Source organism: Ornithodoros turicata, chromosome 7 (genome assembly GCF_037126465.1).
Source record: "Ornithodoros turicata isolate Travis chromosome 7, ASM3712646v1, whole genome shotgun sequence".
NCBI classification, from domain to species: Eukaryota; Metazoa; Arthropoda; class Arachnida; order Ixodida; family Argasidae; genus Ornithodoros; species Ornithodoros turicata.
This window is the reverse complement of record NC_088207.1, coordinates 9,530,255-9,552,763: the sequence shown is the minus strand read 5'-3', so window position 1 is coordinate 9,552,763 and position 22,509 is coordinate 9,530,255. Positions and strand designations below refer to the sequence as shown.

The window sequence follows — 22,509 nt, the reverse complement described above, 5'->3', positions numbered from 1 at the left end:
AGCCGCTGGCACTTGTATGGCATGTTATGTAATTTTTATGTTATTTTTATGGCATGTTATGTAACCTTCGTATTCTTTGAATATGTCAGAGCTGTGCATAACCTGTGCGTACGTGCTGTGCTTGGCGCTCGAATCTATATATTATATCATTGGGGGTTTACGGCGCGAGACAACCGAGATCATGAACGATGCCACAGCGGTCGGTCCGTTGATTGCTTATGCCCACCCAGGGGGTTCTTTAACGTGCGATGAAAGCTCACCACACAGCGCCCTGTATTTGACGTCTCTCGCGGAAAAGGGAGTGTCTTAGCAACTTGTACCCTGCCGCCAAGTTGCTGTCGTCCTCGGTCGGGTTAGAACTTGCGATCTTGGGATCAGAAGGTGATCACGCTACCGACTGAGCCACAGAGGCCGGTGGCGCTCGAAACTGATCGCATAGTACGGAAGGCAGTACAGATAATGCGCGCACATGGGCAATTATAAAATGGGGGTTGCCAGCAATGAGTCTGAGTGCTAGTTAGTTGCCACTAAAATTCACTAAAATGTCCATTTGGTCCTATAGGTGCAAGACGTGCATTCTACGGAAAGCGTTGTATCATCGGCCATCAGGACAACACAGGAGGCTCAAGTGTTCTGTTTTGTGCAGTGCTGCATGACAAATGAGAGACCGAAAATGAAATGGTCACAGAAAATTATTTCATATGATCAAAGCTTGTTCAGTTCCTAGGAGGCTCCCAATCTGCTGTACCAGCGACTGCATAATACGCTATATCACGTTTTGAGATACGTGTTTTAAGTGCCCCCACTTAGAGGTCTCCCCGTAAAGAAATTACAACATAGCATTCAACAGCACCACCAATGTGGTACAGTTGAACTATACTGGAAGCTGAGGGTGAACAAGGTCGCGCCTGAATGCCACAGTCTTGAGGGGATTACGATGATCCCTGAAAGGGACGAGACCTTTAGTCGATCCTACAGGGTGTCTCCAGAAAAACGTGACCCGCATTTTTACATGTAACTCGCTGTCTACTTAGCCGAGGAACTTCCGGTGGCGTACGACGGCGTATTTATGCGTGCGAAAGCTACAAAAAAATCCTGGAAGCCATACTCAGTGTAAAAAAATAAACAGAGCGCGAAAACATGGGCTTCCATGCATTAAAATAGGGCGGTCGTGACAGTGCATGGTAGTGCATTTCGGTCTTAGGAGAGTTATGTGCAGGCACCGCTAGGGGTACTGCCGATGAGCATCCATGTGGGACATCGTTTCGATTTATGCATCGATAGCTCCCCTAGCGGTACTTGAACACAACTCTCCTACGTCCACCATGTTGCCCTTTCACATACACCCTGTTGTCCACCATGTTGCCCTATTCTGATGTACGGAAGCCGACGTTTTCGTTGTTTCGTATATTTTTTAAGCTGAGTATGGCTTCCACAATTTTTCTGCAGATTTCGCACGCATAAATGCGCCATCGTGCGCCACCGGAAGTTCGTTAGTTAGGTAGACAACAAGCTATGTGCCTAAATGCGGGTCACGTTTTTCTGCACAGACCCTGTACTTTCCTTTCAATAAGAGGCAACAAAATCACGCGTCCTACAAGTAATGCCCATGCGCGACAATCGGATCGGGCGTTTCATATGGGCTATAATGTCGCTGGTTGCTGTAATGATAACGGAACTGCAGCAGGTCAAGTAAAAAACACAATGTTTGATAGGAAGGGATGGCTCTTCTGTAAAGTAAGGTGCTTACAAATTGCTGCAAGCAGTGTGAGTTGCTCTGGCGTATGTCCGTCACCGTCACAAAATGTTTCGCTCCTTTGTACTCTCGCAGCAGTTCGGAAATTTTTGGTTCGCAGAGTATTGCAATGCCAATGAAGGTTTGTGAGGGATGTTTGGCATTGGTAGTTCCGTGGGACTGCTTGTGTCCTTCAACAAGACGGGCGTACAACCCGTCCTTCGTTTTTCGGACGATGCAGTGTTTCTTTTTGTAATTGTATGCAACGTGGATCATTGAGATCTGCAGAAATGAAAAACCAAAAAGAAGTGAGAAGTAATATCAATGGTGGATATTTAGCCGGATAATGTTTTTTTATTACGAGGATTCCACGTTGGCGTTACCACAGAAATATTGGCGCAAAATGGGCTTGCCAATATGGGCAGCCCATATGGGTCCAGTATGGGACAAATATTGCGTGCTGCTTGGGATGTAAGTCCACCTGTAACACTTCAGGTGCGTGCTCTGCCTCAAGTTTGCAGAACAGAGAATGGTCCTGTATGGCTTCGCGCCTGTCTGTGTCTACTTGTGAAGCCCCAGGCCCGTGCTGTGGCAGAATTCTGCAGGACATACATCCCACGTGTATGGATCCTCGGTCCTATGTGTCCTATGCTTGTGACACTACAATTCATACTGTGGGTGAACACTGCATGACAGAAGGCGCGCTTGTACACGGCTTCTCTCCCATGTTTCTCAACTTATGGTCGAGCAGATTCTTGTTCGGGCTGAACTCTGTGCAGTAGACATATAGCACTTTTGTATGCCTTCTCCCCAGCATGTGGCACTGTAGGTTCGTGCCATAGCTCAACTTTGCAAGACAGAGTTCGCACTTGTAGGGCTTCTTGCATGTGTGTTTTCGCTTGTGATACGACAGGCTCATGTTCTGGCTGAAGTCTGCAGGACAGATATCGCACTTGTGTGGCTTCACGCCCTGGTGTTTCCATTTGTGGTTGCGCAGCTTCGTACTCTTGTTAAACTCTGAAGGGTATAGAGATCGCATTTTTGTGGCTCCTCGCCCGTGTGTATCTGCTTGTGATACGACCAGAGCTCGACATTTCGGGCCGTGGAACCCGCGATCACAATCATCTGATAAGCCATGCGCTTTATTTACATTTATTTACATATGCTTAAGTGCGACAAAGGTTTTATTGCACAACGACGATAAAGCCCGAGACAAGGAAGAGAAATAACACAACATGCACGTTCAATCATTTTTACACGACAGATTATTCTTTTTCATCTACAGAGATTTCATCGTTTTGACGCGACATGGTTTTATCGTCGTTTTACAATGTACCAGCTCGCTCGCACTCTTGCACTTGTACCGTTTTATTGCGCTTAACTAGAAGCTGTATAAGTCGATACGCGGAAAAATACGACATGTTCATATGACCTGGCATATTGCGGTGAAAAAGAAGAGCACGGAGCTACGCACACGTTTTGTAGCATGTAAAGAGAGACATACACAAGAACAAGGAACTCGCCTCGAGATGCTTTTTCAGGTTTGAAGTTGACGTCCTGTTTGCCGAGTACGTCTTATTCCATAGTTTGTACTTTACAATTAAATTATTCTCGTCCTTCCCCTGATAAAAACTCGAGGGTTGCTTCATAGACCGTCCACAGAAGCTTATGATAGCAGCAATCGGAGCAGGATTAGCCACTGCACTGGTCGGTGCGCAAGTGGGCTGACTAAAGTCACTAAATAGTCACCAATCTCTCCCTTCTCTGCCGGAGAACAGCGTGCAGTCGAGCCAGATCGCAACGGAGGAAAACAGTTTTGGATGGAGACGACTCAACATGGATGGCGCGTTCTTGGAAAGAGAAACCACGTGACACGATCGGCCCAATCGCGGACACCGAACGGTGGCTCCGCCGCAGAAAAAGAATGTGATACTCTGTACCAGTGCCTCATGTATCTCTATGCCTTTCAAATCTGCGGGCTTCCCGTTCTTCGCGTTAGTATGGGGGGCCTCTGTCCGGTGGCGCCAAATCCCTAGGATACGCACCACTTGATACGCACGCAGCAGCTGTAGCTGCAGCATCGTCTGCAAGCAGAATTTAGCCTTGCGTTGTGGCAATGAGCACTTCAATTTGAAAAATTTTGAAACTATTCGGAAAACGACGGACCGATAGCAGACGACAGTTCTCGCGACCCTCAGTGCCGTGTATGCGAAAGGGGGTCTGGTCATTATAGGAGGAGCCAAGACACCGTTAGGGGGAAGTAGGGTAAGGTAGGGTAAAGAAAAAAAAACAGAAGGACCATTTATTCGAGTAACTAGTTACATTTTGCAGCTACGTTGACAGAAATAGTAACTAGCCACAGTTAAAGGCTACTTTCCTGGAAATGTAACTAGTTACCCACAAAAGTAGTTAAAGTTACAAGTAAAAAGTATGAATGAGATTGCCTCATGACGAGAGCCGTCGATATTTTTAACAGAGACTGTTCTTCTTCTGGGCACCGTCCTCATCATTGGCATGGTATTTAAAGGGTTAGGTATGACGTGTTATAGGTTCAGGCTTTTAAGGCCGAAGTGAATGGCCGCTTTGTTAGAGTGTGGAGGAGATTATGCGAATTAAGTCATCCTTGCTCCAGACCGGTTACAGAAATGGGAGGTTCATGACTTCATCCACATAGTAAATGCCTCCACACTAACAAAGCGGCCATTCACTTCGGCCGTAAAACCCTGAACGGACCCTTTCTTCCCTCCGGGCCGTTGACCCGCAATTCGCATGAACCTTTAACACGTCATACCTAACCCTTGAAGTACCATACCAATCATGAGGCTGGTGTCCAGAAGAACAGTCTCGGTTCGAAATATTGATGGCTCGCGTCCCGAGTCAATTCCCCTCATACTACCCGGGACTGAGCTGTTGAACCGCCTGTTGGTGTGTGTGGCCTTATCCTGTCGCACGACCATCCTGGTGATGGTTGCTTAGAACACCTGGATGGTGGATATTCTACATCTCAGCAGGCTGGGTTCATGGTTGGAATTCACTGAGGTGGTCCAAGTTACCCACCAGCAGTGTTCTTTCTTACCTGTCTCAAAGAAGCCGCTCAAAATCTGCTAACTGGGCTGACGCAACTCCACTGAAGCACTTCATAAGGTACTGAGCTACGAGCAGAGTTATGAAAACCGAGCAAAATGAAACCTGAACCAAAAACAAAAAGAAAACTTCATACTTGGGAAACCGGAACGAAATTAAAATCAAAACAAAATTACATGATCCGGAAGGAAACCAAACATATATTTTAGACAAGAGAGAACTGATGTTCTGAGGATGGAACAACATAGAAAGGACAAATATATACAAAACCCTGGTAGAGCCCTGGACCGTGACTGTGGTAGAACCCTGGACCGGTAATCCAGAAGATGTGGGTTCGAGTCCTACAGCTGGGTAACCTTTTCAGTGACTTCCATCTTTCATCGTTTCACTATATATTTTGGATCTTTTTTTGTTCAAAAGGAAAAGGAAAATCCTCAGATCACTTTGCATGTTCTTTGGCCCATTTCAGCCTTTGTGTTTTCATTTCTTTTTTTGTGGTAGAAGAAGCGGCATTCTTGAGGCCCCACGGTCTTTCAGGCTTAACTCCGACGACATTTTCTTCCTACCAAACTGTTACGTAGGCCAGTAAGATGCACCATTGGAAATAATTCACGCCACAGAGTCATAATCATCGTAGAAATTTAATTTAAAGTACACCGCAAAAGGTGACCGTGCGCAACAGTGGTGGAGAGCAGTACCGGCCTGTGATCTGCCTGAAACATCGCGCTGACGCTACCGAGTCCACACTCGCTGATTGGTTCAGAGAAATGTCATCTGCTACTCAGCTTGTTCGGAGCTGTGAAATAAGCATTGCTCCCTGCTTGGTCATGATTTGGCCGCTCCTTTCCCCAGGGGAACTGGCAAAACTGGTTTACGGACTCAAAGGGACAGGGCGCTGACCCCCCAATGACTAGTGAACCAGAATGCGTGGGCCCTGTAACATCGTACTTCTCCTCGTCATTGTACCCGGAGCTGCGGGTTAATGGTGAACGCACGGAACCATGTTTATGTGTGTTCTTTTTCTTTTCTTCTGGGAAGCAAATTGCACACATCAAAACCTTTCTTTCATCAAACGTCTTAAATCTGAAAATTTTAGATGGCCCTCTGCACTCATTGCAGTAGCAACCTTCAGTGATGGCCAGTAGTTAATTACATGTAGTTAAACTACTAGTTAAACTATCTGATTGTAGTTAAAAAGTAGTTATCAACAATGTACTTGCAGGAATGTAGAGGCAACTACTAGTTAAACTACTATTTCTAGTAGTTAACTGCAGTAGTTAGGTTGCTGCAGGCGCCAACTACTTCCAATTTTGCCGCAAGCTTTACGGAACAATTGCACTTCCTTTTACCTCCAGCTACTTGTTTGATGAGAACGGAGGTGCAGAGAATTGTGCCGTGCATGGTTACTAAATCTCCACTTTTATCGCTGAATGTGATTCATATTTAGGTGTCCAAGAACACTATAGAATGGGATTGGCGTTGATGGGCAACGTTAAAGCTCAGCTACGCCGATTTTCGAGTGTTACAGAATGGAATGGTACTCACACGATGTGTTCATAAGGGAACACTGATTATGTGTGCAAAATAGTTATCACAAACTCCTCGTGGTTTCTCGAAAAAGTGAATTTTTAGCTTTAGGTGTGTTTCATGTTCTGTGCTGCGTGCCGAGAATGCGTGAGCGTTTTGTTCCCGTCTGCAAGAACACTTGAGCATGCTGTTCCAATGTTTCAAACCACAACTTTCCGAAAGGCGAAAGAAAAAGCTATTGACTGCAACACTCGGTTACAACTCCGACTGGGTGCCACCTTCGAAAGCAGCCATTTGATCTGTTCATTTCGCTCATACGAATGTTACGGAAGCAATGCGCAACTTGTTTCACACGAAGCCGAAGATGTCTCGTCCGGGGTACTGTGCCAACCTTATCTGCAGCAGGAGATTGCAGGGGCAGGACTAGGCAGCAGATAAAGGTAAGACGCGTAATGTTAGACAAGTCCGTCATGCAGTGCGAATGCCATCACGTAGAAAAGAAAAATACGCTATCTGTCAGTTACTGCTTCATCCTTTAGAGATTAGGCCCCAGCGGGTGTATTCTCAGTATAGATTTGGAATTGCCTTATTTGTTAAATGATTTCGCAGGCATTCCGGCACCACCGAAACGCTTGCACTCCACATTTCAACTATCACTGTCTGGGTTTCAAGCTGAAGGCTGCCACCAGTGCCAACCAAACGCCCCTTCAAAGTTCATCTGTTTCTGTTGACGGAACACTGAGACCTGGTACTGAAACATTTCATGTTCTGATGAATCAAGTGCATTGCATCACTTGTGCTCGACTTCTTGTGTTCGTATACCCCTGCTGTTGCTCCCTAGCTTAGAGCAACCATGCCTGAGGTGTTTGTGTTCTTACTCCAGCGCTTTCAGGGTACATTTAAGCAGTACATATCATCGTATCATATGCATGGCAGCACATCTTGTGTATTTTGAGTAAGGTATAAATTAAAATGTTAGCTCAGCTGTTGTATTTTGGTCACAAACAAGGTGTTCTTCCAGAGCCCTCAAGTGCAGTTCAAGCAGTTTCATGTGTGTAACAGCACATACCTTTTCTCAGCTTTGAGTAAAGTAAATCAAATTCTGCCGGTTGATGTATTTCGGTCATAAATTATGTTTGTCGAGAAGTTTCAGGATTACATTCAGACAGCATCATGTGTGCAACAGTACATTCTTTTTCTCAGGTGAAGTATGGTAAATCTGTCCGCTGTTGTGTTCTGGCATTGCAGTAGAAGCTTGTGTTGCATTCAAGTGGTATTATGTATACAAAAACTTGTTTTATGCCTTTCTGTAGCTGCTGTACTAATATTGTGAGTACAGAGACATTCCTGCAGAACATATCGGAGCATCTTGTGTGCTATTGTTGGTATGATATTACAAGTTTAAAAGTAGCATGGTCCTGTTTTTGATACGTACTTAGTTTTATGGAACTAATTCAGACCTGAGCTTTTATGTATATCTTGTAGTCGTTGAACAACGCTTTAAATAAATTACGTTTAAGAAGAACTACATGGGGGTACGTTATTCTTCTGAAACTGCACTATTATTTAATTTGTTTTCAATTAAGCAAATGTATATCACATTCTGCTTCAAAACACTTATCAGTAGAAGTTTTTTTGCTTGCTTTTTTACACTCTTTTTAAAGAAAGGATTCGAAAAATTCGAGATTCGTAAGATTCTTCGAATCGCAGAACCTTCGTTGGATTCGGATCCGGATTCGGATTTGTACAATTCTGGATTCGTCCCATCTCTAGTTAAAACCAATTTATTATTCCCTTACCATACGTTTGCGGAATGGAAACCAACTCTGTTTTTATAGGCTCGTGGATTGGATAGGCATTTGGATTGGATTCTTGGATAAGCTTGTGACCCGAGTTATAACGTCTCGCAGAAGCAGTAGATCTGTTAGCTATGAACGAACACTGACTGAAGGCTGGATGAATCCATTTAGAAGCAATAAAACCTCAGTGCTGGGGTAAAAAAAGGACAAAGGACGAACAAGTATGATGATGACCACATTACCTAGCAATGGGGTTTTATCGCTTTTAAATGGATTACCAACCTGCCCAGATTTTAACGTCAATCAGTATGGGTAAGTGCAGTTGGATATCTTTAAAAACATTCCTACAAACAGGCCCTCCATCTTATCTGAGGTGCGGCTTATACTACACGGGAAATTACGGTACTCCTGAGAAATTCCTTTGAAACATATAAATATGGCAGCCGTCGGGGTTAGCAACCTGGTCCTGAAGGTCAATGAGAACTGTCCATATCTAAACCTCATGAGAGACATGTTTCAAGTACAATTTTTCTCCCATCATCCAAAGAACCAACGACTCCCAGTGAATCCTGCATATATACGTGACCTTTTTTAGACACCTGGAAGGATTCTGATGCACTCGCGGCATCCCATACTTCCCTGAGAATTCATTATACTATACTCTATGCATATGTGGCTGTTTATGCAAACGTAGATTTAACAAAATCCTCCATTTAATGTATTGTTCCTGTTGCACGTACAATTCCACATAAACGACAATGCATATTTGCACTCAGTTTAACAAAGTGCTTTCATTCAATACAGTCTATTTAACGAAGCCCGTAGGTAGCTGACGCCTATTTACAGCATCCCACGTGCGTGTGAGAGAGGAGGAATCATGCTCCCCTGGGGAGGGAAGGAGAAGTCACTTTACTGTAATGCTAACGGTGTGATCGGTTATTGGTGTTGTCATATGAAATGATGTAATTGCTGGATGCATAACCACTGCTGTAAGAACTTTGCAATTGCTCCTCAATTACATTCGTTCTTTACTGTTTTGCTGTAGTGTTTTGTGATCAAGCTTTTTTTCAACTGGTGAGGAATTTGCGATGATGACTGCCGCGTGCGAAAAGAAGAACGACATTTCCATCCGTAACTTACGAACATCTAGTGCTCGCCTCATCGGAATGTACAGTTCACACAAAACTTAATTTTTTTTCCTTTTCCATGCTCCTGAATGGCAAGTACGGCAATGACGTTTGTACTTGATGAAGATTTCCCGACATTCGAGAGTAAGCATGATGCGATATTTGACAAAGAATCTTCACGTCTCTTTTGCCCACTTTGAGAACCTTCCATAGAACAGAGCATGTGCTCTGGAAAGCTGATATGTGTCTGCCTGTCAGAAAACTAAAGTGCATTTCTCTTGCATCCCCATTTTTGTCCATATCATTCCATTGAGTTTGGTGTTGCCTCTAAATGTCCTCGACCATTTTGTATTTACCTTCTGATGTTGATTGACAGTGGTGTCCCACCTGGTCCTGTCCAGTCAAGACTGGAACGTTATAAGGCTCCGTTTTGACTTCCACGATTGCATGTTCCTTTGAAGATTCCTCTCGAGCTTCTTCTTTAATGTCACACGTCCCAGCTGTCATGCCTGAAGTAAAACATTATTGAAGTAAGCTACATTGCACGGCTTTGAGTCATGTGATGACCACCTCCGTAGAGTGTGAGGGATTTCAGAGACAAAATGGATTTAAATCAAATCCAAATCGAGTCCGGATTTAAATTTATTCGAGTAAATCAAATCATTCTAAATCCAGATTTATTTTCAGCAAGCCAAATGAAATCGCTTTTTAAATGCGAATTTTTCAAACGCATCACAAAATTCGGAATAGGAACTAACACAGCTGAACAGCTCTGGAATGGCTTAAAAATAGACGTCAGTTTTCGAAGCTCGGATTTTTTGACAGAATACCTAATTATTAACAGGAATTCCTAACACTTGTGTAACTAAAAAAAAAGAGGCAAAAATTATGGAAGACATCTACAGTAAAACCCCCGAATAACGATACGCATAACTATCAGTTTCGTTCCGACCATTAAAATTTACGGTAGTTCTATGGGAAATGCGCCCGTCCATAACGACGAAGGCAGCGCTCTCGTCTACTCGAATAATGATGCCAGACGCAATGCCGTTGGTACTCCATTGTCGCGTTTTTCACACCCCAAAAGCGTGAAGAGCCGCGAGCCATCGTAAATGAACGCCACGTGCCCTCGAACTTGCTAAAGGTCGAAGCCATTGGCCCTGACAATGATGCCTCGGTGACTCGTGTGCCCCTCCCCTCCCCCCCCCTTGCCCTGTGGAACGCACATTCCGCCCTACATCTTTTTGCTATGTCCCTTTGTTCCCGTGCTTTCCTTGGAGCTAACCTCGTTTTCCCCTGTCAAGAAGCTGTCCACATTTGGAAGCGCTTCGGTTTCCTTATTCGTCAGTCCGCGTTCACTGCTGTCGGATATGGCATCCAACAGCAACAAACGCAAGGCGATATCCTTGGAGACAAAGATCGCAATCATCGACGACCACCAGCGTGGAGCCAAGGTGTCATCCATCGTCCTCAGGTACGGTTTGTCCCAGTCAACAGTTTCCCCAATTTTTAAAGCGGAACCGAAATTGTGAAAGGAGCATGCAAACAACAGTGCGTCTGGAAAACGCAAGAAAATTCGGGAGCGCTCGTATGAAGACATAGAGGATTCCTATCAGCGGACCGATATTCGCTGCAAAGGCAAAGCATTTTGCAGACGTTCTCGACCAGGAGTTAAAGCCAAGCGGAGGATGGTTGCAAAGATTCAACAACCAACAACAACTGCAACAACCCTGGAGGACTACGTTAGTGTTGACAACGACGTTGTGGCTAATGAGGAAGTGAGTGACGAGACCATACTTTCGGAGATTCGTACAACCGGAGATATTGCTGCAGTGCGCCAGAGGACGAAGAGATTTTTCCCTCTGTGTCGTGCGCTACCGCTCTTCGGTCCGTGGACCGCATTGAAAGACTCTGTAAGTGACCGCGGCCTCTCCGCGCATTATTTAGCGCAACTTGAACCTCTAGAGCGTGACATTGTGAAGCAAACAAGCGGCGCAAAGTGGTCAAAGATCACGTTTTTCTTTCAATAAAGGCGATTTTCACCCGATATTTTGTGGATTTATTTCCCCATTTGATACTGATCATCTAGTGGGAAACCCGCGGATAACGATGTACAGTAAACCCCCGATAACTCGAAGTCGTAAAAACCGGGGAAAATTTCGAGATAAGCGAAGTTTCGAGTTAAGCGAACAACAAAAATTACGTTGCCACGATATTACCACAACGCAATATGTTATGAAACGTAAAAAAAAAAAGCGTTCCTACAGTAATAAGGCTCGTGAACAATTCCGCAGCCATTTATTTTTTAACATCATCTTAGACAGAATAACTCCGTAATAGCAAGAAACAGCGGAACAAGAAAGCATCTTCAAGCACTTCAATGCAACACATGAGACGCTCCTCCCGGCACGTCACTACCATGGGCACCCTCGACCATTTCAGTATCACCCAGTTCACCGCTACTGGAACATCGCCGTCGTAAAGCGCATAGTGCTCAAAGTTCAAGTCTTCTAAGTCACTCTCCCCACAACATGTGGGGCGCATCACGTCGTTGCACAGTTCATCACGGCCACTGAACTAGTCTGCTGGCTCCGGTACGGTGGTGGAAGACCAGAAACCCGCATGGACGAAACAGTTCACGATAATGGCTTCATGAACTTGCTGCCGGGCCTTTGAAAGGTGCCACCTTCCGCTCCAAAGTCAGGGACGTCCACGTACGTTGTTCAGCCATCACGCCGCGAAGAACGAAACGAGACTGAGACGTTCGGACGAATGCAGAGGAGGAGGAGGAGGAGTGACTTTGGGTGGAAAGGGGAGTGAGGTCTGCCTGCCACAGCTAGCAGCGCGTGAGTCACTACCCAAGCAGCACAACGTACTGAAAGTCGAGTGCAATAGGGTTGGACGGTATGTGTCTCATCAACGTTCTTTAGCTTCACGAGTCTCTTCAAGGCCTTCCACCTACCAGTCCACCCCTATTGCACTCGACTTTCAGTACATTGTGCTGCTTGGGCAGGACTGAAAGGCTTTGACCTTGACCTAGCCGGGGGACTGAAGAATGCACGTTATCGACGTTGGTACGCTGACATACAGTTGATGGAATTTCGAGATATCCGTACTCCGGCAAAAAAAAGCTTCCACTTAAAAAGGGCCCAAATACATAAGAAGCATTGGGACAAGGAGCGGGATGCAAAAAAATTTGAGATAACCGATATTTCGAGATAAGCGAGTTCGAGTTAACGAGGGTTTACTGTACTCCCATATTGTGACCTCGGTTATTAAGGGTATCGGAGACAAGTTCTTCGTCCAGTCCTCATCACAAGAGAAGATGAGCAGAGTGTCTGACATGCTGTCATCAACGACAAAAGTGCGATGGGACAACACGAAATGAAACAGACGAAACCATGCACACGATGAGGACAGAGGCGCTAAACAAGCTAGCTTTGACTTGGAATGGGGCTTCGTATAGCGTCCGTAGGAGCAGAATGTAAAATGGCGGGTTGCTCCTGTCGATATCGATGGGTCACGCTATTATGCATAAGGTCATTGGACTGTACAGAGTTACAGACATGTGCCTGGGTAACCCAGTCACCTGTTTGCAAGTCCGCATGGTCCTATTCGCTGCTAGGGCTGGAAAAGGAATGCACCGAAGCATGTTTAGTAAAATTTTGTCTAGTGCTGTACTTTTCAATGCTGCAGCACTAGAAGATGTAGAGCATACTTGTTAGGGCTAGAACGTTGTTGGAGCACATGAAGGGAGACACACTGTGCACCATGAATTATTTTGCACTTGATTCCTCTGGTTTCATCTACTGTTCCTTATCTTCTCGCTCACAAACATCGTTATGTGCAGTTGTTTATGCGGTCAAAATCTGCAATACTTGCAGTAGTGTGGAATTGTATAAAGGATCACCAGGTCTATATTGCCTGGTTTGAGAATCTTCCATACATGCTTGAAAGCCGACATGTAACGAACAGAAAACTGAAAAGCATTTCCGATGCATGCCACTTTTTGTCCATATCGTGCCATTCAATCTGGTGTTGACCAACTCCCCTCGACCATTTTGTATTTACCTCCTGATGTTGGGTCACAGCCCATCTGTTCCTCTTCTGCCAAGACTGGAACATTGTAAGCCTCTGTTTTCACTTCTATGATTGGATCTTCATTTGAAGATTCCTCTCGAGGTTCTTCCTTAATAGGACACGTCCCAGATGTCACTCCTGAATGTAAAACAAAAAGGGGGAGAAGTAAGACATGTTGCGAGGCTTCGAGTCACATGACAACCACCTAAGTACAGTGTGGGGGATTTGAGGAGACAAAACGGATTTAAATCAAATCCGAATCAGGTCCGGCTTTAAATTTGAGTAAATCAAATCCCTTTGAATCCAGATTTATTTTCAGCACGCCAAATGAAATCCCTTTTTTAAATGCCGATTTTTCAAACGCATCAGAAATCCAGAAGAGCTAACATAGCTGAACACCTCAGGAATGGCTTCAGAATCGATGGCAGTTTTCAAAGCTCAGATTTTTACACATAATACTTAATTACTAACAAGATTTCCTAACAACTGCGTAACTAGGAAAGAGAGGCAAAACACATGGAAGACATCTACAGTAGAATCTCGATGATACGGTCACGGATTATACGAATTCTTTTCCGGTCCCGGCCAGAATGCCTTTTCTTCCCATGTATTAGAGTTCGGATGATACGAACGCGTTATGTTCCCTTTACGAATGATACGAATGAGCAGAGGATGCGACAGAGGTCGTAGCCCCGTGACACGACAGCGCGCGAGTCATGCTGCTGCGTCTTTTGAAAAGGGAGGGTGCCAAGCAGCACAATGTACTGAAAGTTGAGTGCAATAGGGGTGGCCGGTATGTGTCTTATCAATGTTCTTCTGTTTCAGAATTCTGTTCAAAGCCTTCCACCTACCCGTCCACCCCTATTGCACTCGACTTTCAGTACATTGTGCTGCTTGGGGTGTGACATCGCTCTGGCGGAAAACAGCTACTAGAACCCCACGACACGTGGAGGGAAAATATCAGGACAACTTGTGGCAACATTACGCGTCACCATTCCGCAAGTCAGTGACATAAAAGCGTTACAACCGACCTCTTTCATTCACAGTAATGGGAAATGAGCAGTCACTGTCAATTTTCTTGCCTCAATTTTTATTTTGGTTTAATTCGTTTGATACGAATTTCGGATGACACAAATTTTTTCCGCGACCCCGTGAGATTCGTATCATCGAGATTCTACTGTATTACAGCGGAGCCGCATGAGCACAAAAAATGCAACTTGGCCATTATCTATTTCCTTATATTGAGATTCAATGGTGAAGTGAAATTTGATAAAGAATCTCCACGTCTATTTTCCATAATTTTCAGAATCTTCCATTGAACAGAACGTGTGCATGAAAGCTGATACCTGTCTGTCAGAAAACTAAAGTGCATTTCTGTTGTATTCCTCTTTTTGTCACGCTATTAAGTTCGTAGTTGACTAAATGTCCTCGACCATTTTGTATTTACCTTCTGATGTTGAATCACACTTGCGTCCCATTTGGTCCTGTCCAGTCAAGATTGTAACGTTATAAGGCTCCGTTTTGACTTCAACGATTGGATGTTCCTTTGAAGATTCCTCTCGAGGTTCCTCTTTAACGTCACACATCCCAGCTGTCACTCCTGAAGTAAAAAAAAAGGAGAGAAGTAAGCCACATTGCAAGGCTTCAGGTCACATGACGACCACCTCCGTACTTTTTCTGAACCTAGTTTAACTATATATTGCACCTAGAGGTGTGCACTGTTGCCAGTAACGAAAAGTCGGGGCTACACCATAGCCAATAGTGCACGAATAGAAGCGTAAGAAAGGGTTGTTGGGGGAAAGGATTTGGGTTTCGGAAGGGTGAAGGGGCATACGCCTATAGAGGGCGTCACAAGTGAATCCCCTAGTGGGAGGAGTGGGTACTTTTCCCTGGGCTCGTAGCACACTCTGCGGTGCTGCCTATATGCGGCCTGCTGCATCACGTCTACCATAAGCACATCAATCTTCAGAACACAAAAACAGTAAGCTATGGGCTGTACGTGGAGCAGTGTGCTATCGTCTAGTTTGAGAACAGCTACGACTGTAACGCCCAGAGACGTTGCACGTGTGTAATATTAGAGCGCCAGTCATGGCTGTTCTGCATGCCCGATGGTGTCATCGTGATAGACAATGATGTATGACGTCTACATGTACAGCTGGAGTGTCAATACTCCCAAGCAAAAATAGACATAGTGGAGCGCAATAGGGCTGTTCGGATGGGCCAGAGGGCGCTCCTGATTACGGCATTCAGCGCCACTTGTGGCGATTGTGCTAAGTTTTCCAAAGTAGCATGCTCTCTCATCACGCACATGGTACGTGCTGTGTCAGAATGGCCAAGGTGTGTTGCGCTTTTGAATAAGGCAAAACGGACCGAGAATTGTTCCCCCGTCAAGTCGGAAGAAGGGAAACAGCGGTGAGTTTTCGGCGCATGGCAGAATGTTATCGGACAGGCTCAAAATAGGAGTAAATTTTGCCTCCCAGTTGCCGTAGATCTACTAGCTCTGAGCGAAACCTGACTGAAGAATAAAGCTTGAATGGATAGAGTTGGATATCTCCGGTTTCAAACGTTTTAGTCAAGTTTACAAAGAGGGTGTGAGAACCGGTGGAGTACCGATTTATGAAATGAATGGAGCGAGCGCTACGAATGATTGTCAGCAGCCAAAAGTCGGCTCTTTTTATGAGCGTTACATTCTTTCTTTTCCCTCTTTGCTTTCTTCAACCCAAGCTACCACTTGTCACATATCCTTGACTGTTTCGGAAGAGAGGAATATGGAAATCAGATTAGAACAATCATCAGAACAGGGATTTAGATGCCTTTGTGGCTGAGATTACTGACTTTGTGACACTTGACTGTGAATGAGAACTAACTTAATGAGAGATACGTCTCCACAACAACACAACTTTCATAATACAAGGACCAATTGCAATGACTCCCGGTGGATCATGCGTCCATATTTTGGGATTCACATGCACTCACGACATATCATACTTCTTCTACGCCTGGCAAGCACTCGCTATCCAGTAATTTGTTCCACCTGTATCTGTAGAATACTGAACTAAGAATTTTAAAAAATAAATGCGTAATCCACAATACTCATGATTTTCCACATAGTACTACTCAACCCCAGACACAGGTCTACGTCTATGACAGAATGGCGTAGACGCAGCCGAGCTGGTGGATGAAATTCATTATGAAAAATGCCTGAGTGTGGGGCACGAAGAAGATACAAAGGCCAAACAGCTCAAGTTTATAAGCTCGCAAATCAGGCAGCTATCAGCTTGAGTTTGAATGTAAAAAAAAAAGAGAAGAAAAACAGATATGATACAGGTACGCCCTGGTTTTCTTCGTGCAGTCCGTGCGTTTTATAACAGTAACGTGGTCCAGGCTTTTATTTTTCCCCTTCCCCGGGCTGTACATTCTCAGGTATTGCACGGAAACAGGTGGAAGATCGCGCACAGCGCATGTAATCGCATTTTTCGCCTAACGAGTCTACTCTAAAACTTTTCCTGCCTGTGCCACCAGGGGAGAAAGGCGGCGCTAGTGTCGCGCTGCCAAACTCCAGGCGAACGTCCCTATAGAAGGACATCTTATAGACGGAACATACGAAGTACTTCTCGGATCATTTGACTTAGCCTCATCAGCAAAATGGTGATTACATATAACGGTGTTATTTGTTGGGCATCCACGGCGATCTATCTTTACTAAAAGAAACAATCAATGAAGTTTGCATCCCGACAGTGGTTAACATCACTGCAAGCGAAAACGTTTCACTGCAACGTTTTTACTGTACGTTTAACTGCGCTTCCGCGTTCTCTCCTTTTCACGAGGCTGCCAAGGAAACAACGAAAATTTCGTTCCAGGCGGAGCACTTCATAGGTGAACGCACATTTCACCACACAACAATTGTTCATCATCTTGTTCGCTGCTGGGGGGGTGCCGAGCTTTCAGGGGGGGGGTATGCTCGGTGAAGGTCCCACTTACGGAATTTTTCTTAGACACGGAAAGAATCGTGGCACAATGCTGACATATCTGCGCAGCTTTCCCGTTTTGACCAGCTCCGGTGGCGCAGCGGTAACGTGTGCGCTTGGAGACTGGGAGGTCCGCGGTTCGAATCCGCGGGCCGGCTGTGCCGTCTGGGGTTTTTCCTGGGTTTCCCTCAGATGTGTAATAGGCGTATGCCGGCACAGTTCCCCTGAAGTCCGCCCATGGACGCAGCTATCCTCCCCCCAAGCGGATTCTGCTCGGTCTTCCACTTCACCCTCTCCTCTCCTCCTCTCCACCACCTTTCCCTTCCCGAGAAACATGCCGCCTAATCAGGCAGGCAGACCTCTCGGGTTCCTCCCAACGACATTCCTCCTCCTCCTCCTTTCCCGTTTTATTTGTACACATTATTACGTTAGAACACAGTACATTAGAATACAGATTCATTATGAATGGCATTTCAACATTAAGGTGCATAATCGACCGACAAAGAAAAAAGACTAGCACCTTATCTCACGGAGCTCAGTGCCTAGCAACCAACGGTGAAAACCTTAGACGAGAAAAGCAGAATACCTCGCTGATTGATTAGGGCACAAATGGTTCTTGATGATCCACATTGAGTTTGTGTGACCGCACACATTTTTGCTCGTATATGCGCGTAATATATGCATTGAACAGTCACTTTCAAATGATTTTGGACAAGTGCATGGAACGATCATCTGCATGACTGTTGTCCTGCAGCAAAAGTTTGACAGATAGTAATTCCCTGCGCCGGACTCTACGAGAATGTGTTGGTGGCCGAGCCAGTTTTAATGAAAGGGCCGACAGTGTCTCCGAAACAGCTACACCCTGCCAGGGCACGAACAATGTGAAACAGGGGAGAGTCCACATTTGAGTTGACTGACCTTCCTGGTGCCTTCCCCCAAACAGCTTCAACGAAATTGGTAACAGTGATTCGTGTCTTCTGCAAGGCCACTGACCCGTCGATCCATGAAGAACACGCAACAAGGGAACAATCTGATCTTGCTAGAACACCAGAACTCTTTTGTTGTACACCGTGTCGACCACAGAATATGGGCCGCAGGGTTTATCGCCTTCCCTACGGTCTCCTTTGTCACGTAAATCAGTTGAGTCTTATTGCCCGCGGCTGATCTGCTGGTAAAATTTTCAAAATGTTCCTAAAAATCGGCCCTGCGGCTTATACGAGTGAAATTACGGTACATCTATAGATTATTACCGTGTCATGTTCCCCAAGAGCATTCTATAAACAGGGTCCTAGTTTTTAGAGTTAAACCCGATTAGCCCCAATTATCCCCTTGCGAGAATCACTTTATGGCTGGTTCCTGTTGAACCAGATTTCTCCCTGCCCCAAATTCCAATCATGTGTCAGATTGGTGAAAAAAAATGTGCGTTGCGAAGTGGCCTGGCGTCGTTGTCCGAAGGACAGGACGATAATTGTTGTCAGTAGAAAATTTATGAGAACTGTAGTGGACTACAGTTGAGTGAATCGGTATTGAAAAATGCAGCGTCATGCCGTGCACATTCAGAACACTACGATCGGACCCATTCCAATTGCGCACAGTCACGATAGGGATGCGTGCTCGTCTCCTGCTGTCTAATTGGATGTCATCCTTTGCATCCTTTCTGGGATCCCACTCGTTGCTGACAGACGGATCTATTTTCAGTCTGTTTTTCTTCTAAGTGGTAACGTTGTGCAAATTAATTTGGTTTGAATTGTTAGGCTAGATTCCTACTGCAAAGAGTGCTAACCCCCATGGTTTTGAAACTACCGTAATTTCACGCGTATAAGCTGCACCGCAGATAAGCCGCAGGACGCATCTTTAGGGACGTTTTGAAAATTTTCTGGCAGATAAGCTGCACTCGCAGATAAGCCACAGGCGTTTCGAGACGACTGAATTGTGCAACAAAGGAGGCCTTAGAGAAGGCCATAAACCCTGTGGTTAGGGTTGCCACCAGGCCGGTTATTTGTGCGCGCTGCCCGTAGGAAGGTGGTACTGGCAACGTTTTGCCGGTATTTGTGGCTCAAGACCTTTCATAATGGCTTTTACGGGGCTTTCCCTTCAACATTTCACTACAGCTTGAATAAATCAGGAGCACAGACTTAACTCCGCAGTCACCAGTCGTTTTCTTAGTTATTCATCATTTTATTATTATTCATTGTTATTATTATTATCATTGTTATTCATATTATCAAGTCTTGTGTCCAGTGGGGACAAGAGCAGTGGTTGTGCAAGGCTGTTGGTGGTTGTGTCGTGCCAGCTAGAACGTTCCTCACCCACTTTCCCTTTCCCATGAGCCTTTCCTCCTTCCTTCTATTCCACCTCCTTTCCCTCATCCGGTATTTTTCACCCAGAAAGGTGGCAACCCTAACTGTGGTCCACACTCTGGGGTCGTCATGGTGTACAACAAAGGAGGTCAGCTCTAGAGTTCTAAGAAGATCGGATTGTGCAATTGTTTGGCATTTTTCATGGCTTGATGGGTCAGTTGTTTTCCAGAAGAAGTGAATCACTGTCACCACTTTCATTAAAGCTGCTTGGGGGAATGCACCAGGAAGATCAATCTACTCGAATGAGGACCCATCCCTGTTACGCACTGTTTGTGCATCGGCAGGGCAGTGCTGTTCCAGAGACACTGTTGGCCCTTTCGTTAAGACCGGCTCATGGGGAAGGTACCAGAAAAAAAAAAGTCATCAGATAAGCCGCACTGGTGGATAAGCCGCAGAGCACTCGTGGGAAAAAAAAATCGTGAAATTACGGTATAGTTCAAAACCACGGATAGCTCAGCATAAGTGGAATTCGCACTACCAGCCCCATGAGAATATGAAAAAGATGCAAAATGGAGGGTTCTCAAGGACTGTGGAAAATCCCAGGGACTTCCAAAACGTTGAAAATTGCATTTTGAAATTCTAGGGTATTCGAGTGTTTCAAGGACCAGTGGGAACAATGATAATGGACATTTTTTCCCACCCAAATTTGCTTTGGGCACTTAACCCGAAAAAGGTCAGACACTATCTATCAAACATTACCCACTTGAGTGCATAATTTATGAGGATTTTACCGTAAGCATCACCTCCTGAAGGATGTTCGCTGCAGTGCTGCTGATGTACCTGGCCCTGTTGTGGCAGGCATGCAACATCAGGTGGTTCCGATTTCACTCTCACGGGCTGATCCCGGAACTCCAGAGAGAACTTCATTTTCATGGAGTTGTGATTCCAAAGGGCCTGGCATGTGATGACTCGAAGTCACAAGAATCTCTTGCCTCTTCTTTAATGCCGAGTGCTGTCCTCATCCCACGTAAATTTAAAAGAGAAAATTGGGTCCTGAAGTGAAACAAATACAGCGACGGTTTTCGTACGCTCACAGAACATGAAATCTCTGAACAGTGTATTCGTGAAAGCAGCGACTCACCGTTTGTCAGAGGGTCAGCTACGTTCAGACAGAAGAGGTGCCGGTGAGAAGTTCCCGACGAAATATTGCGACGACTTCTTTTTCCTTCCGAAGAAACATGATACACGTATTTAACTACTTTCCAGATTCAAGATGTAACATTTGGAAGGCATAAAGTGTGATGAACGAGCTTAATATTTTCCCCCTTTCCAACACTTACACGCCAGGAAGCCATGGACAGTTTTGTGCAGTATACAACACCTGCATAGCTGGCAAGCAATTTTATAACAATGACTATGTAAATAGAATTCTCAATGTGTGTGTGTGTGAAGACTCACTTAATTTATATATTTGCAGTATATGACAAAGTACCATCCAAGTAGGAAGAGCACATACAGGGTGTCCCAGAAAATGTCTCATTGATTTATAATTTAAAAGACTAAAAAAAAAGTTAAAAAACTACGCCACCTAGAAATAACACGGTCAATGGAATTTGTTCTTACTAGGTTTTTGCCGCCTGCTGATGTGATTGTCACCTAAATCAAGTTTTATTAAGCAAATTATTACGAATGGAAATAAAAAATGTGTCACGTAAAGGTCTGCCTTTTACCCCTCCAATGTGAAGCACTCGAAAAATTTTCTCAAGTTTGTGATAAATGACAGGGACTTATAGCATCTGCCGGGTGGACCCAATGGTTTATGCTGTGAAATCCATCGGACTGTCCGTGACATGAGGAACGCGGTAGAGCGCCTGAAGCCGGCACCGTCCAGAAGGTGCATAGGAAGGCATAGGACAAGCTGCACGAAGGTAACTTGGACTTATCCAAATACAGACTCAGTTACCTAAACTAACGGAACCTAACCTAGAGCAGTACCAATTTGCAAAGTAATGACGAAAGATGGAAGTCATTGAAAAGGTTATCCAGCTGTAGGACTCGAACCCGCATCTTCAGGATTACCGTGGGTTCGAGTCCTACAGCTGGCTAACCTTTCCAGTGACTTATCCACCTTTCATCATTAATTTCTTAAGCACTCGAGTCTTCGTATGTATTTGTCCTTTCTATGTGTTCCAGTCTCAGGACATCAATTGTCTCACGTTGCAAACGAAGCTACCTTACACTACCCTGACTAGAATAAGCTGAACACTAACGGAACCTAAACTAATCTAACAACCACAACACTGCATGTAGGAAGCCGACTTGCGGAATGGTGACGCCAACAAAAGAATGCCCAGACGATGCATTATGCTTCATCATTATGCATCAAGTTAGGCGCCCATTTGGCAAAAGCGAGCATATAGTTGTCAAGACCCGCACGGGAGTACCGTGATGTTGAAACACCACTCTGGACACTTCCTCCGACATTTCATTACTCATCCAAGTTGAATTATGCGGGCTAATGTGGTTATACGTCGAGATATAACTTACTATTTTCCGTAGATGAATCCCTGTTTCTCTCACTCGAGCATGCGGCCTGTGTCTTGCTCCTTCAGGTCCTGTTCTGCATTCTTCACAAAATTGTTTTGTTGTCCTGTACCTGTACAATGCTGGTGCACTAAGGGAGCACGGAACAAAGGGTGTTTTCAAAATAATGAAGATCCCAATAGCCCCTTAATTGACGGAGTACCTCATTTCAAATAGCTCGAAGTGAAAAGTAAACACTCGAAGCCGCTCTGCCACTACTAGAACCGCGCTGAAGCTTTCAGTCGCCGAATCTGCCCTGTGTGCGCGCGGCCATATTTCCCAAACTTTCCATGATGATGATGTAAC

The 22,509-nt window shown here is 45.0% G+C and overlaps 1 protein-coding gene across 2 annotated transcripts in view; it reads right to left on the bottom strand.

The window, feature by feature from the left end:
* LOC135400196 (zinc finger protein 271-like) overlaps positions 1-22,509 on the bottom strand; it is a 30,375-nt gene extending 7,866 nt beyond the window's left edge. Inside the window, exons 1-7 of one of the 2 annotated variants that reach the window (XM_064631946.1) lie at positions 22,367-22,509; positions 22,168-22,294; positions 20,762-20,845; positions 20,424-20,673; positions 14,800-14,952; positions 13,344-13,490; positions 9,629-9,781 (exon numbers count right to left, since the gene is read on the bottom strand). In XM_064631946.1, coding sequence (XP_064488016.1) covers positions 9,629-9,781; positions 13,344-13,490; positions 14,800-14,952; positions 20,424-20,553 — 583 coding nt within the window. In that variant the 5' untranslated portion in view covers positions 20,554-20,673; positions 20,762-20,845; positions 22,168-22,294; positions 22,367-22,509. Of the gene's footprint in view, positions 1-9,628; positions 9,782-13,343; positions 13,491-14,799; positions 14,953-20,411; positions 20,674-20,761; positions 20,846-22,167; positions 22,295-22,366 lie in introns of both variants that reach the window. The other variant, XM_064631945.1, reaches the window with a different exon arrangement.